At 57.1% G+C, this 16,268-nt stretch overlaps 1 protein-coding gene across 6 annotated transcripts in view; it reads right to left on the reverse strand.

Annotated features, from left to right (window-relative positions):
- HSPG2 (heparan sulfate proteoglycan 2) overlaps positions 1 to 16,268 on the reverse strand; it is a 97,269-nt gene that overhangs the window by 63,734 nt on the left and 17,267 nt on the right. For all 6 annotated transcript variants that reach the window (XM_026517117.4, XM_026517116.4, XM_026517114.4 and 3 more), the window contains exons 2-3: positions 739 to 874; positions 130 to 174 (exon numbers count right to left, since the gene is read on the reverse strand). In XM_026517117.4, the coding sequence (XP_026372902.1) occupies positions 130 to 174; positions 739 to 874 (181 nt within the window). The remainder of the gene's footprint in view (positions 1 to 129; positions 175 to 738; positions 875 to 16,268) is intronic.

Consider the following 16,268-nt stretch of genomic DNA (forward strand, 5'->3'; position numbering starts at 1 on the left):
ACAAGGCAGGCCCACGGAGCCCTTGAGGCCCTCAGCCTCTGAGATGGGACCTCTGCGGTGGGGAAGACCTGCTCTGGGGCTTCTGCAGGGGGGCAGGAATGGGGGAGGGCTATGCCCTCCGCAACTCACCCATCTGAAAGTCTCCGCTGCCCAGGTCCCCGCTCCCCAGGCCGTCTGCAAGCAGGAGAGAGACGTATCAGGACCAGGTATTTGTTGAGTACCTACTGGGTGTCGGGCAAGGTTCGGGGCACCTGGCACGTAGTGGGCCAGGTCATAAAAGCTGAGAACTGTCGTCTCTCTCCATGCCTAGGGAGGCTGGCCGGTAAAAGTCCGCTCAGAAGCCTCCATCAGAGAGGGCACGGACCAAGGCCGCACACTCTGGGGACTTGACTGTCTGCCCATGCTGGTGGGAGGGGCCCGGGCACACTGGTCACCAGGTGAGGCCGGGAAGGGGTGCGGTAAGGGGCGGTGACTGTCCTCTACTGTGCCTTGTCTGCCACCTCCCCGTCGGTCCTCATCATCCCGTGCTGTGGGGTGCAGCCACCATCCCAGGGTCACAGGGTCACACAGGTTGTAAGCGGAGGATCTGGGGGTCACTGGGACCAGGGCTTAGGATGCCCATCCCTTGAGGTGCCCCCTTGGGCCAGCTTCCTGGGTCCTCTTTAAGGACCCGTGGGAAGAACCCTGCCTCCACCCCCTTACCTCTTCCACTCCCCACCACCAGAACCCTCTGCTCACCTCCAGAGGCCTCGTCAGCCAGCAAGTCCTCGTCATCAGAGAGGTCCGAGTACCTCCAGCCAGCCCGGCCCGCCGTGACGGTCTCTGCATCCTCAGGCAGAGACAAGCCATCATACGCCTGCAGCCCGTGGGTCACCTGAGGGAGATCACACAGCCGACGGTCACATTCTTCAGCCCCCGCCAAGCCCAGGACCCCTCCCCTCACTTCAAGGGGGACCCAGAGTCCCACCCCAAAGCTCTGGAGTGGTTAAGTCAGATGTGGTTTGGCTAAGAGAGTCAGGCTGGGGCTGAACCACTACTTTTGACTCCGTTTCCCCAAAGCCCCCTGGAGGCCTCAGAGCACGACCCTGCAAATTCACCGAGTCTGAATGGACCCTCAAACAAACAGACGATACAATTAAAATCACTTTGGTAAGTGATGACAGACTTGTCTTCCTTTGAAGGCAAGGTCATCCAGGACATGAGGTGGTAGACAGGGGGCCACGGGCAGGTAAAGGGGAACCTGGGCCAGCAAAGATGGGGGCCACGGGCAGGAAGGGTGGCCAGGGTCAGGATGGGTCGGGGACAGAGACGGAAATCAGGGCTGAGTCCACGGAAGCTGCTGTCTCTAATGACAGTTTCCCACCAGGCCATCTTGGCCACCTCTTTCAGCCTCAGTCCTTGGCCTCCAAAGCTCCAAGCCACAGGAAACACATTCCAGCCATGTTGGACCGCTCGCTCGTGGCCACACTGACAAGCTCATCTGTGCACCCAGCGGCTGGGGTGGAGCCCAGCGGCTGGGCGGAACGGAGGCAGGACAGGCGTGGTGTCAACTCTGTGTGACCTCAGGCTGATGCTGAGTCCAGCACAAGTTCCACCTCAGGCCCCTGGGCCGCGGTGGGCCTGCCGAGACCCTGCACCCCGCCGGCCAGAGCAGAGGGGCCCCAGCGGCCATCGTACCTGCCTTTCTCAGCTCAGGGTAGGGGCAGTGCATGCCTCTGGCCCATCAGACAAGATCAAGATGCTTCCAAAGGAGTTTTATCAGATAACATAGAGGAAAACACCAGCCCGGGGGAGCCCAAGGGAACCCCAGCGCCCCCAAGCACCAGCGTGCACGGATGTGCTGTGGCCCCGTAATGCACGTCCAGCCCCAGATAACCTGGCATGAGTGTCTCAGGCCCTGCCCTGGCCCTGGCCCTCTCTGGGGAGCCCAGCCCAGCCAGAAGGAAATGGTCTCGCTTTTGAAAACCAGACCCAGCCCTCACTGGCTAGACAAGGTGATGGCAGCAGGAAAGAGGCCCAAGGAAGAGAAGGAAAACAATGAGACGGCCAGTCTCTCTCCCTCCCTACACCCCCCGACTTCGCCCAGCCCATGTCCCTGCAGCCTCTGGCCTTTTCTCGCGCTAGTCCCTCCACTGGAATGCCCTTCCTCCCTTTGTTTATCTGGCTGACAAAATTCAGCTAACCTTCACCTCCTCTAACTTCTCGGTAAGAAAAAAGGAATGAATTATTGGTATTCACAGCAACACAGCTGAAGCTCGAGCCTACGTGATGAGTGAAAGACGCCAGACACAGAAGGCGACATACCGTGTGACCCCACTGATAGGCAACTCTAGGGGGGAATGGTCTAACCTACAGTGACAGAGATGTCACTAGTTGCCTGGGACCAGGGGTGGGGCAGGCTGACCGGGCAGGGACACCAGGGAATCTTCTGGAGTGACAGTTCCCTGGCTATACACGTCTCCTGATTGAACCGTACCCTTAAAATGGGTACATTTTATTGTATGTAATTTGCACCTCAAGAAACATGACTAAAAAGAAAAGTCTCAAATAAAATAAAATAAAATGAAATAAAAATAAAAAAAGAACACAGTCTTCTCTGGGAGACTTTGTCCTGACCCTTGGCCTTCACAGTTCCCTCTGTGCCCAGGCTGAGTTCTGGGCACTCCTAGGCTCACACTCTAATCACCTGTATCTCCACCGGAATGGAAGCATCCTGAAGGCAGGGACCCCATGTTTAATAACTACTTGAATGAATGAATGAATGAATGAATGAATGAATGAATGGTCAAAAATGTCATCACTTCTAATTCTAGCTGCTTCCTGAACCTGACTTGCTTTGGTACCACCTGTCCCATGCAGTCTATCTGCAGTCTCTCTTCCTAGGCTGGGAGCAACTTGGGGGCAGGGACTGGGTGCCATTTGGTCACCTTTGTGTCTACAGTGCTACCAAGACTTGTGCAAGGTCTGCATTGCCCACGACTTACTCCCTGCCATGGCCTAAAGCCCCTTCCCCTCCAATCCTGGGGCAAACCCTTCCTCCTGTTCCTTTTCCTTCCCCACCCTCTCTCTGGACCAATGCCCATCCCCCTCCTAGGTGGCCGGTAGACTTCTGGGCCATGTCCACAGGGTTTGTACCCAGGAATCAACTTTAGAACTTCTAGGAGCTGGTGAGAAATAGATTCCTGGGCCCCTTCTCATCCAGGTGGGAGGGATGGAGTGGCATGTCCACAGAGAACTCTGACTCACTGGGTAAGAACCACAAGGTCAATCCCTATGAGGGGTTCTCCCTCCTTCCCTGGCTGCGGGTGGAGGGCAATGTTCCCAGTGGGTGGGAGGGGAGTTCAGAGCAGGTCCTGACTGACATAAGGGGAGTTTGAGGCTAAGACTGGCATAGGAGCATAGACACTGGGCAGAAGGGGTTAGAGGGGCAGGCTTGGATCCTTTGCACCTGGGGAGGGCTCTCCCTCTGGGTCATTGCCACACCTTCCCTCTCCCCATGCAAGCCAGGCCGTGGGGGGCTTGCATGAGACACAGAGATTCCCAGCGCCCCCCCAGACACTGCTGTCTGGAAAGGAAAAATCTCTGGTGGTGAGCAAGGTCCAGAGCTTCTCCCAGGCCTGGAGTTGTGGGGGGGGGGGGCGGTGTCAGGACTGGACAGGAAATAGCAAAGTGAGATTCAACTTGGAAAAAATGTCAGGAACACACATCTGCAGTGAGAGGGGTGAGAGAATCCAGAGCATGTCGGGCCCGGACAGAAGACCTCCCACCCCAAGGACTCCAGGGAATGGGCCCTTCCACATGCCAGCCTGCCCTTGCTTGTAGCCCCCTCCCCAGGGCCTGAGGCTCCCGGGTCAGATCAGGGCCCGTAGAGAGGGCCAACCCAGCAAGAGCAGAGACTTCATTTGTGAAAAGCTGAAGATCAAAAGGTTCTAGCAGCTGTATTTCACATCTGGGAGGAGAGAAGGAGCCAGGCCGGAAAGAGGCTCCCGGAAAGAACCCAAAGGAGCCTGAGACTTGACCATAGAAGGGAACTTGGATTCAGATCTGGAAAGTCTGGGGTCTACTTGGGAATAGAGAGCGCTAACATGCATTGAGCACTTACTATATACTAGGCACGCCTTTAAGGATTTTTATAAATGCTAACCCAGGTTATAGATGTTAACCGGCCCACTACAGGAATGGGGACATGGAGCAGCCAGGTCATCTGCTTGGAGATCTAGCAGGTGGCAGAGCTGGGATTTGACCTCTGGTGGTTTGGTTCCAATGTTTAAGCTTTTGCCACTGAGCCAGAACTGAATGAAGTCACTGAGAGTCACTCCACAAAACCTTTCAACCACAGTGCTGTTTCACAGTCTACAGAGCATTTCCTCAATCTCAGTGTCATTGGACCTTGACAATGACCCCTGAGGTGGCTGAGCAGGTGTGAAAGGTCGCCTTTCACAGAGGAGGGAATAGCACCTTGCTTCCCACATACCTTGCCCAGGTGAGTGGCCAGCAGAGCCAGGACAGACCCAGGACCTCTAGGTTCTGCCTCTGCTGACCAGGAAAGAGGCACGGCTGACGCTGGGCCTCCAGGCTGGCCTTGAGGCCTAAGCAGGGGGCAGGGCCAGGATGTCCAGGGCTGGCCAGTTCCCATCCCCAACTCAACCGGCTCCCAGGATGGCCCATGGGACACCTGAGCTGCCAGTGGCCTGAACCCATGCAATGTGTGCCCAAGCTCCCAAGGAGGGCTATGGGTGGCTCCAAGGTCAAAGGCAGAAATAGAACCCAGGTTTCCTGCCCTGCAGCCCATCTCCGGCGATGAGAAAGCCCGGCTTCCTCCCAGAGGAACCCAGTACTCAGGCAGGCGTTGGAGCCGGATGGCGGGGCCTGAGAGGAGGGGTCCAGAAAGCAGACCTGGGCCAGAGAGGAAGGAGCCAAGCAGAGAGGGGGATTTTCCAGACCTGGCAGGTTCCTGGTGGGGGAAGTAGAAGCAGCTGACTCATACAAGCCAAGGCCAAAGGACTGTTCTAGTGTGCTGGGAACAATTGCTTGGAGCAGGGGTGTGGGCACAGTGGCCCCCCAGTGGGGGGCGGGGGGCAGGGGGTACCCAGACAGGCGGGATACCAGACAGGCGGGGAACTTCTGGGAGACAGCTCCCTGAGGCTGGGCTGTGTCCAGGCCTTCCTGGTAGGGGTGAGGGTGCACATGAGGCTCTGGGTCCTGCCCTGTGGGAGGGCAGAGGCTGGACCCTCCTCTCCTGGCCTGGGTGAGGATGTGGGCAGATCCAAGGCTAGCCGGGAAGAAGTCAGCACGGAGGTGAAAGGTGGAGCCATTAGAGAGGGCACAGCAGGGAGAGAAGGTCGGGGCTGCAGGGGGAGGTGCCCCCTACGGATATAGGATCCGGGGCCTGGGGTTTTTAAAGATCTTAAGTGAGGATTGCGGGCCTTGCAAAGGACACGTGTGCAGACAAGAGTTCCTGGTGTTGCTAAAATCAAAGCTAGAGGAAGGCAGTGGCTCAGGGAGAAGACGACAGGAGCCGGCCAACTCCATCGAGGGCTCTCTCCGGGCCGGGCCCCATCCTCAGCACCGCGTGGACCCCCTCCGTGAATCCTCACAACGACCGACCGGGGCGGGGCCAGCTCGGCAGGGCCATCATCCCTCATCCGTAGTCAGGGAAATCCAAAGAGCTCTGAAAACTCCGAGTGTTTTCTTTTTTTTAAATGAGTTTATAACAAGCACATTTGGAGCCAAGTCCTGACCTGAAGGGACAGGAAGCGATTAACATCCTATTTACTCCACTCAGGGGTGAGGAGTTGTAGCACTTGCGGCCGCAGTGTGACTGTGTTTCATCATGGGGCGCTGCCCCAGACGCCACTGAGTGTTCTCACGTGTTCTGCGTAACCTTTCTCTGGAGGGTTCTGGAAACTTCTGAATTCCAAAGCACCTCCGACTCCCAGGGTTTCAGGTGCAGTATTACTTCCATTTGGGAGAGGAGCACACGGAGGCTCACATGAAAATAATGAAATTAAAGGCGTGCCAGGCGCTCCGCTTGATGCCCTGTATACAGTAAGTGCTCAGTATGTGTTAGAATCAGTACCACGCAGTGGGCACAGAGGAGAGGTGAGAGGTGGGTATGGATAAGAGGTGATGCCCGGTAGTGCGGGGAGTGGGCTCAGGCCCAGGTCAGCCTCCAGGTCTGGGATGAAGGGAAGGGTCTGGCTCTACTGCCTAAGCTCTGGGCCAGCTAGAGGGGTGGCGCCCAGGCAGGGGGGTGACGACACAGCTTGGTGCTGAAGCTCAAGAGATCTTCTGGCTCTGAGGCGGACTCTGGGACAACAGGGGGCTTCGGGCTGCTCCAGAGACATGATTCACATACGACTTGGGCAGCCCACCCATCGCCCCCTCCCCATGGCCCAGGCCTGGGCTGAGCCCACCACGAACCACCCCCCGCCCCCCGCAGCTGGGCAGGAAGGTCTGAGCACCGCAGTCCCCAGGGTGGCTGCAGCTGCCCAGGGCAAGGCTCCAGGCATCTGGGCTGGAGTGAGCTCACCGCATCGAAATCCAGAGACTGTGCGGGGGCGGGGGAGAAGCGAGCCCCTGCCTGCCCACCTGCCTCCTGCCAGCGCAGACTCTGCCTCAGTGTCCCCTCCCCCATCCGTGGCTCCCAGATCTTCAGGGAAGGACACACACCTGGAGAAGTTCCCCCTCCCCCTCTGTTACGATACAGGCTCCCAGGTCACCTCACAACAAGAGCTCCCTGGCTCTGCGACAGCCCGGGCCCCAGATACAGGGTCAAGGTGCCCTGCCCCACCCCCAGACTGCCCAGTGCCCTGTCTATGGGCAGCAGACGGCAAAGTGGAAGGAATCTGACAGGGCAGCACTTTGTTGTGCAAACTGCCAGGGGCGGGTGAGCCCGACACAAAGGCCAAAAGGCCTTTAATCCCCTGGCAGGCTAAGAGGGGCGCCGGGCCGGAAAGGAGGTGGCCACGGCCTCCTCTGGCATGCCTCTCCTGCCCGTGCCACTCGGGAGGCCTGCCAGCTTCCCACACTCAGGCTCCCAAGGTGCAGGACCTTCGCCAGCCGGTTGGCCGGGAAGAACCAGGAGCCCCCGAATAAGAATGGCAGACGCACAGCAAGTGCTCCCAGGACACAGGTGCCGAGATAAGGTTTTCACAAGGCAAACCCACAACCCCGTAAAGCAGATACTGGTTCCTCTCCCCGCCCCCCCCCCACCGTCCCCAGTTCACAGATAAGAAAAGCAGCTCAGAGAAGTGAAGTCACCTATCCAAGGTCACACAGCTAATCCAGTTTGAAAGCAGGGCCCCCTCTTCTGCACTCTCTAGCTTGGAGGCCCAGCAGCCAGCAAGCCCCTGCTTCCAACTCCGAGGCCCGTGACCTGTAAAGCCTGCATTCCAGCCAGGGCCGTGTAGGGTCCGGTCGGGGCCTTCAACAGAGAAGAAGGGAGGGGGAACGTGGAGCTCTGGGGTCTCTCGTCTCAGCTCTGCCCCAAACTCACCATGTGGCCTTGGACAAGCCCCTCGACACCTTTCCCTTTCAGCGAACTGCAGCGAGCCCGCTCTATGCGCTAGGCTTCCACACCAGCCATCTCTGGTGATGTGAACAGACGGGGCAGGAGGGCAGTGACGTTCACCTGTTTCGATCACTGCTGCATCTTCAAGACAGAAGACACACACTAGGTGCTCAGTTAACATCTGCCGACGCCGACAGAATGAACGAATGAACCAGCGAACCTGCCCGACAGCCCTGAGGTGAGAATTAGCCCTCCGACAGAAGAAGAAAGTGAAGTTCCGAAAGAGAAAATAAGGACTTGCTCGGGATCGCACAGCAAGAGCCACGTGCCTCAGTTTCCCATCACTAAAACGGAGGCCCCGACACCTGGTCCCAAGAGAAAAAGGGGCCTGAACTCCACGCTCCCTGAAACGGATAACACTGCCTCCAGGCCTCGGGTTTCTCGGTGGTGAAGCAGGTACAAGAACCCTGCCTGGTTCGCCTCCTGCCCCGGGGCTGCTGGGAGGGGCAGGTGGAATGAGGGGGGAGCTGCTCTGGGGAGCGCAGCCAGAGAACTCTGCCTGGCCCTTTCCCTGGTGGACCTGACACGGTCTCTGCCTTCAAGGTCCCTCTGCACGGAGCTGGGGTTGCACCCGAACGGGGCTGCCACCACTACAGCCCAAGCAGGAGCACGTTATGAGTCTCAGAGATGCGGCCAGAGGGGCAGAGGGCAGACTCTGCCGGACAACCCAGATTCCAGGCCGCCTCGACCACTTCCTAGCTGGACAGCCTCAGCTTCCTCCCTGTAAAAAAAAGGATAATCAATCCATCCTGTCCTATCAGGTTCAATTCAAGTCGCTTGGACCTTTATTTCTTGAGCACCTACTATGTGCTGGGTCCTGGGGATAAAACTGGGAAGTAAAGAGACACAGAACTCTGTGTTCCTAAGGGAGAGACATACCGTTAAACCGAGTGATGAGGACACGGTGCAGGGAGAGCTGTACAGAGGAAGGACAGGGGGCTGGGAGGGCCCAGGGGAGGGTCCCCTCACTGACCGAGGCAGGTGGGAGTCTGGGGAAGGTTTCCCAGGGGAAAGGACAATTAGCTGGTTCTGAGATATGGTCTCACCTAAGTAGGGTGGAGAAGGGCAGAGTGCGTACGCCAGGCAGAAGAAAGGGCACATGCCCAGGCCCAGAGGTGGGAGCGTGCAGAGCATGGTCAAGGGACCAGCCCTGAATGGGCTTTTCCACAAACAAGCCCTTTCTTTGTCCCTTGACAAAACTGGTGTTTTGTCCCTTGACTACCTTGGTATCATGGTGCTAGTCACAGAGCCCGAGTCCCTCAGCACCCCCCGAGTCCCTGCACTCTCCTCCTGCCCCACAGACACCCCAAGAATGGGCCTCCCCTGGCGTTGACTGAGCTGCCTGCCAGCCTAGAGGGAAGCAGCAGGAAGTCACCGGCAAATGCCCCCGCCCCACCCGAGCGCCAGGTGCCGCCAAGGCGGTGGGGGGGGGCGGGTGGCGAGTGGGAATGGCTTCCGCGCTGGGCCGCCCAACAAGAAGGTCCCCAGGGCTTGAACATTATCTGCCAAGCACCGTCGGTGCCAACAGCGCCTGCGGTGTTCACGTGCCTGCCTCCTGCCTGCAGCCCGGCGTGGTTCTCAGATTCTCTGGCACCCAGGAGGCCCTGCTGCCAGGGCGCGCTGGAGTGTCTGTGGGCCTTCAAGGCCCCACCAACCTGCCTGGGCCGGCCCCTTCTCTCTGGGGTTGCTACCCATAGATTTTATGAATGAAGCCCCTAGCACAGTGCCAGGCTTACAGGAGGATGGGGGGAATGTTCCACAAAGTTTTGATGAAATGAGACACCAGTTACAACAATGACCACCTCCTGGACCTGCTGGGTTAGGCCTTTCCATTACTTTTCGTTCACCAAAGGATGAGAAGAAACACCCTTATTTTGGGTAACCAGGTCCTGTGTGACCTACCTACACACACACACCCCCTATACACACATCTCCACCCTCATCTCTATCTGTGCTCTCCCCACTCCCTGCCACACTTATCTCAATGGTTCTCAAACACACTCAACTCTCCTACCTCAGGGCCTTTGCACTTGCTGCACCTGGGACACCACCCCCAAGATGTGCCCACTCCTCCTCTTCCTCTTGTCCTTGCTCACATGTCACCTTTACAGAGACCTAGACCACATCCTAGGTCCAGAATCCATTGTCAGCTCTCTGTCACTTCACAGCATCTCACCACCTACATTCTACCCATGTTCACATGTTTATCTGTTTATCGTCTGTCACCCCCACTAACATCAGCTCCACAAAGGCAGTGACTTTGTCCATGTCCCCAGTACCTCCAATTACCTGGCACAGAGTAGCTGCTCAGTAACGCCTTTTAAGTTCATGAATGGATGGAGTTTACAAATGAAGAGACTGAGTCTCAGAAAGATGGCTTGGCCGGAGTCACAGAGCTGGAAGAGCCAAGACTGGGAGCCAGACCCCTCCCTGGTTCCCAACCAGGAACTCTGTACTGCGCGAGCCCTCCTCCTGCCATCTCTGATGGCTCAGGCTTTCCAGCCAGGGGGCCCATTTCTGAGGGGACAAGACACTGCCCCTGGTCACTGAGCAGAGACCTGCTCCCTGCCCAGACCAGCATCCCAGGGATTGGGGGGGGAGGTGTCTCAGAGGCAAGCAGGGCGGTGGCTCCAGCTCAAGGGCCTTGCCCCAGGCAGCCAGGCCGCCGGGCCTCGGGCCTCGGTGACTCTACTCCTGCCTGCTCCCGTGGGCATCGGCAACAGGAAAAAACAGGCTGGAACGGCTGCTCTTTGCGGCCAAGCAGGCCAGCTCCCTCTGCCCCCCAGGGCTTTTCTCATCTGCTTCCTGGAGGGGGAGGAAGGGGCCCGCAGGGCCAAGCCCATGACTGAAGACAGGCCTGGGCTGGGGGTGGGGGGGTGGGCAACAGAGCTGGAAATAAAAGGAAGGGACCCTTCCTTTTGAAGTGCCCCTGTCCCCTTTCCTCATGACTAATGTCCATTCCAAGGCACAGTAACTCTGGACACGGCGGGAGGGTCCTGCAGACAAACGCATCAGGGAAAGGCTGGTTACACAAAGCGGAGCTGGTTCCCTGAGTCCTCAGGGTCCTGAACACCACGACGAGGGAGGGGGCAACTATTTACTGTTTCCCAGACTTGCTTAACTTGGAACCCTTTCTTCATGCTCATGGGACTAGGGTTCCACAGGGCACATATTGGGAGCACCCACACCAAACCTACCCCTTTCCCTTGGTTAGCTGCCAAACAGCTCTCCTTCAGGGAGTGTAAAATACGGTCCACCACCACTGCCACCGCCGCCACCGCCGCCACAGGGGTTTTGAAAAGGGAGCTCTTGAAGACAGAAAGCCCCAAGGCACCATGCAATAAAGGACCGATAGAGGAAAGCCAGGGTAGGCGACAGGAAGGGTATGTTCTCTCCTCGGGGAGAAACACTGTCAGAGTCTGAGAAAAGCCAGACAGAAGCTGCCCCTTTCCTCCCTGGCCACCAGCCTGCCCTCCCAGGAGATGAGTCCTGTCGGAGGGGACACACAGAGGGTGGCCCCGTGCCTGGTCACTCCTGGTCCCCTAGGACCATGCAGAAGCTCAGAGGGTCCCTGTGCCCATGAGAGGCAGGGAGTGGAATGTTCTAAGGGGAAGTTCAGCGGCCGGCACTCTTCCAGGCAGCAGAGTGAGCCAGGAGGGACTGAGAAAGGGCTTCCAGCTCACCCCACTCTCTGGGGCAAGCCCCTTCCCCTCTCCAGGCCTCAGGTTCCCTCTGTCAAATGATGAAGTAGGCCTAGATCACTGCTTTCCAGTCTGGCCTCAGCAGAGAGTGGGTGAGGGGGTCAGGGGGACAGAGAGAACTTGGGCCCCCTCTCCCAAATACTTGCTTCAGTGAAAACAAATCCCCCCTTTTCCATTTTGCATGATGACCTTCTACATAATACATCTGGTGCTGAGCCCCTGGCTAGCTGAGAGCAAGGTCACTTAACCCCTCAGTGCCTCTGTTCCTCATCTGTAAAATGGGCATGATAGTTCATACTAATAGCATCTACCTGATGGGACTGTTGTAAGGATTAGATAAAAAGGTAAAATGCTACAAATAGCACTAGCACATGGTGAGTGTCCCATGTTTGCCGTTATTTATCAAAATACTGCAGGATTTAACCAAAATACTATTATTTCGATTGGCATGAAGGTTTCCCTGCTCAATAATAAGTTTGAAAGCTCTCAACTTGGATGAACCCAAAGCTTCCTTCTGGCTTTGACATTTTAGGACACTGACATCCTGAAACCTTAGGTTTCTAGAATTCTAGGCTATGACTTCCACCAGCAAAGGGGGCGGGGCTCGCAGAGGGGGTCACAAAGTGAGAAGCAAGCCTGCAGGATCGGGCTGCAGGGGACTGCCCCGCGCGGGGTCACCATCATCACCATCACCATCACCATTATACTTCCCCTGCCACCCTCTTCCAGAAAAACTGAAAGCAGCTTACAAAGATGCACCCAGAACGGCAGGAGAGGATGAATTAAACATACACAGGAGACACAAACGCAGACCGACAGTCTGGAGTGCGGTGAGGAGACAGAAAGTACGTGCCGATTTCTGGAGGTCTGGGAAAGCAACAGTTCATTTGGCTCTGAGCTTTTCAGTGGCCAATGGGAGGAAGGAAACCTGACCAGTCCCTGGACTCCGTGTCCCAATGAGGTCAAAATAAACCGGTTGCTTAGAGGAAGCACAACTATTCTGATATTGAGAGCAGGGAACGTCCCAAGGGCAAGGTTTGTCTGGCGCTCCTCTTTGACCTTGCCAGTGGGGCTGGCATCCCGTAGGGGTCCACTGCCCATGACCCCCTGAGGCTGAAGTCAGGGGCAGAGGCTACAGCCATCAAAGATCCAGGAGGCTGGAATGGCCGTCCAGAGTGTGCCCCCAGCATCCTTGGCCTGGGCAGGATTACCCAGCCCTCCCCAAACCTGAACACAGCCAATGCCCAAAATAGCCGGAGCACCAGAGGGTGCCAGGAGGCCCCGGGCAGGGGACGTGGCTAGGCCTGCCCACCATGGAGGGCCCCGTGGGCCAACGCACACACATCCCTGGCACAAAAAGGAGCACCTTCACTCAGGCACACAGCCCTCCCTGGGAGTCCCCCACCCACGGAGCTCCCCCTGCAGCCAGCACGTTGCTCACGCAGGACCAGGCAGCACTCCGCCCTTCCCACCCTTCCCACGGGCAGGCTTGCTTGCAGGAGCCAAATGGAAAAGTCTTCCCAGAAACACCACCCCTACCATATAGGGAAGACCTCCTCTTGCTCCAGGATCAGCCTCCCCTCAGCATCCTCCAGGGTCCCCCAGCTGCAGGCCAAGACAATGGGGGCTATTCTGGGTTGCACAGGGGTATTTAAAGCTCTGGCTGGGCCTCTTCCCTGGGGAACAAGAGGCCTTGACCTAGGCAAGACCTTCCTGAAATTGTTGCTGCCCAGACTGTGGTAGCTGCGTCCCAACCTCTCCTGCCAGGTCTTGAGGCCCTGTGAGTGCCGCCTCCTCCAGAAAGCCCTCGGGGCTACTGCCCAAGACTCTCGGGAGAGCTGGGTCCTGGGCTCCGCTCCCCCACTGATCTCAGCCCATTTTCTCATCTGAAAACGTGGCTAATGTAGCAACGTGTGTACAAGGGCTTGGCGGCTTCTGTGGTTAAGATGAGATGTGTCTCCCCAGCCACCACGTGGGGTAGAATGTAAGCAGGGATGGGAATTTTATTTTGTCACTGCTCTTTTGCTAGCACCTGGCACACAGTAGGTACCAAACAAATATTTATTGACCGATATAAATATTTGTGGAATGTGTCCATAACCCCCCGAGAGCCAGCCACGTGCTGGGTGCACAGGTGGCTAATACTTCTTGATGACAACATTGCCAGATCTCATTTTGGGTCCTTAGAACACTCCAGGCCTTATGCTAAGTACTTAACATTGATTCTCTCATGTAATTTGCTCAACAAGCCCAAGAGGTAGGTCCTATTCTTATTTCATACGCAAGAAAATGAGCGTTCCACTCCAAGTGAGTTTGCCTGGAAGGGCGCCTGGCTGGCTCGGTCGTTGGAGTGTGCAACGCGGGATCTCAGGGTTGTGAGTTTGAGCCCCACGCTGGGTGTAGAGATTACTTAAATAAATATGTCTTAAAAAAAAAAAAAAGGAGGTTGCCTGGGGTCCTAAAACTACTAAGTGGCCAAGGTGACGGGAACCTCAACATCTCTAACATCCTGCACGACACACTCGGAAGAAGGCAGTGGGGTGGACACTGAGCTGGGAGCCAGGAGCCTAGACTGAGCCACTCAGTAGCTGTGTGATATTGAGCAAGTCACTTGGCCTCTCTGGATCTGTTTTCTCTTCCGTAAAAATGGGGGCATTAATTTCTATCTCTTCATGTTGTTAGTAGGATCAAAGGAACTCAGGGATATGACCACGTCCCCCATATTAGCCCCAACCCCTCCCCAGGGGCAGTGACTGTGAAGGATGGTGGGAAGATGTCCTTCGGGAAGAGGGGGGTGCCCGGTGCTGGCTCTGGAACAAAGTGCAGCAGCTGCTGGCAACAGCTGGTAAGAATTCTGGGCCTGGTCCAAGCAGGGGGAGAAGGGGCGGGCTGAAGAGTCACCTCTGGCCCTCCTCTGTCACCCTTCCCTGCTGACAGCTGCTGGGGCCTCAGGGCCAAGGGCCCCACAGCAGGAGGAGGGTGGGAGCAGCCCAGCTGGGGTCATCTCAGTCCTCATGCTGCCAACTGCTCCAATCCCAGGGTCCCTGGGCCTGCAGGGCCCACTGGCCAGGCCACAGGCCTCATTCCTACAGCCCTTTACCCAGTTCCTGAGGAAGTCTGGGGGTAGGGGGAGGGACTGGAGCAAAGGTCTGTGGGCCGAAGATGCCTTGCCTGGAGCCTGGGTGCCTCAGAGACCCTGGCTGGGAGGGGTGGATGGGAAGGGTCGAGTGGGCAGGGGGTCCCGGGAGAGGCCTTGTGGTGTTCCTGGCTAATGGCCGGGGTTGCAGGCCCTTCAGGGAGCCTTCGTGGAGCCTGTGAACCTGGCCTTGCCCAGCTCCACCCCGGGCCCCTCTCAGGCCCACAGCCCTGCTCCCAGCACAGCGCCAACCCTCTCCAGTTCGCTCCAGCCCACGCGGCTCCCGCTCCTCTGAACTCTTGCATCCCTATAATTACGCCTGGCCAGAGTTTCCGAGGCGTATGTGGAGAAACAGTTTAACAAAGGATCCCTGGGCTGCTTCCAGGTGTCAGAGGCAGCCTGGGAGATGTAGTTTGGACGCACAGGTATTTAAAGCCTGGGGCATGTTCACGGTTTTTCTGGAAGACTACTATTTTTATTTTGTTAATAAATCAAAGCCATCCTAGGAAATGTGTGTTGGTCACATGCCACTCCACACCACTTAGAGCTGACTGGACGTCCTAGCCTGGCAACTTCCTAGCTGTGTAGCCCTGGGCAAATCGCTTGACCCCTCTGAGCCTCTGTTTTCCAATCTGTAAAAGAGGAATAAAAATGACCACCTTACAAGACTGCTATGAAGATTTAACAGGACAACCTGTCACCTCCTCCCTTTCCTCCCTTCCACCCCCTGCCCTATCCAAGAGCTCACAGGCCCAGAGAGTGAGCTCTCCAGAAACTCCTGCAAAAGAATAATTTCTTCTATGCGCCCCCCCCGCCCCCACCGCCGGCAAGGTAAGGCTCAAGTGAAACCTGCCTGGGAAGCCTTCCAACAGATTCCTGGGTCCCGTGCTGCCAGGGCTGGGAGGGATCACCTAGCCCAAAGCCTTTGCTTATCAGAAGGGGAAGCCAAAAAAAGACTCAGAGAGGGGAAGGAAGGACGTCCAAGAAGAGAAATCCTAGCAAGTTGATGGCAGAGGCAGACCCAGGACCCAGGTCTCTGACTCCTTACACAGGGCTCTTCTCCTTCCATCATGTCACCTCCTTCCCCCCTTTCCCCGGATGGGATGTGGGGCTCCACAGAGGAGGACTCCGGGAGGGTGGCATTAGGCTGGGTCTTTGTCAGGGGCTGATCAGGGCCTGAGACCCCCATCTCAACCCCTGGGACTAACAGCTGGTCCCTCCAGCCGGTCCTAAGCCCCAGGCAGACCAAGGCTGAGGAAAGGGCAGGAAGGGCTGGCAAGCCAAGGGTGCATGTCCTTGGCAGGGAGAACTCAATCTCCCAGGGACTCGGGTTACCGGAAATGGTAAATCTCCCACTGGCCTGCCACCTCGGACCAGGAATGTCTGCTGCCTGCAGGAACATCCTGTCCACTTACCCCCAGACAGCCAAGGGACAGCCCAGGACCTGGGCCTACCCTACCCCTGGGGTGTCCAGTTGACCTCTGGGGCTCCCCAGTCAAAGGGTACCTGTCATTCTGGGGCAGTGGGAATGGTTGTAATTGACCACAGGAGAAGAGAGGGCTGGAAGGGGCACCCCAAAAAGATTGAGAACCACCTTTAAATCTGATCCCCTCACTCCTGTCAAGTGCAGATTCTGAACTCCCAATCCAGGTGAAAGTTCCGATCTTGTTAACCCAACCCAGGAAGTGGTGCAGTGGGAGCTCTGGGCAGGACTAACCCGGTTGGAAGCCCGGCTCTGCCACCTTCCAGCCGGCTAGCTTTGGGCAAGTCCCCGCAGCACTTCCTGCTGCTCATCTCTGACGAGGGACAAAGCTGCGACGGGGACCCTGTGAAATCCTCGGAGCTGAGAATGAGCTGC

This window comes from Ursus arctos, unplaced genomic scaffold, assembly GCF_023065955.2.
Source record: "Ursus arctos isolate Adak ecotype North America unplaced genomic scaffold, UrsArc2.0 scaffold_32, whole genome shotgun sequence".
Taxonomy (NCBI): Eukaryota; Metazoa; Chordata; class Mammalia; order Carnivora; family Ursidae; genus Ursus; species Ursus arctos.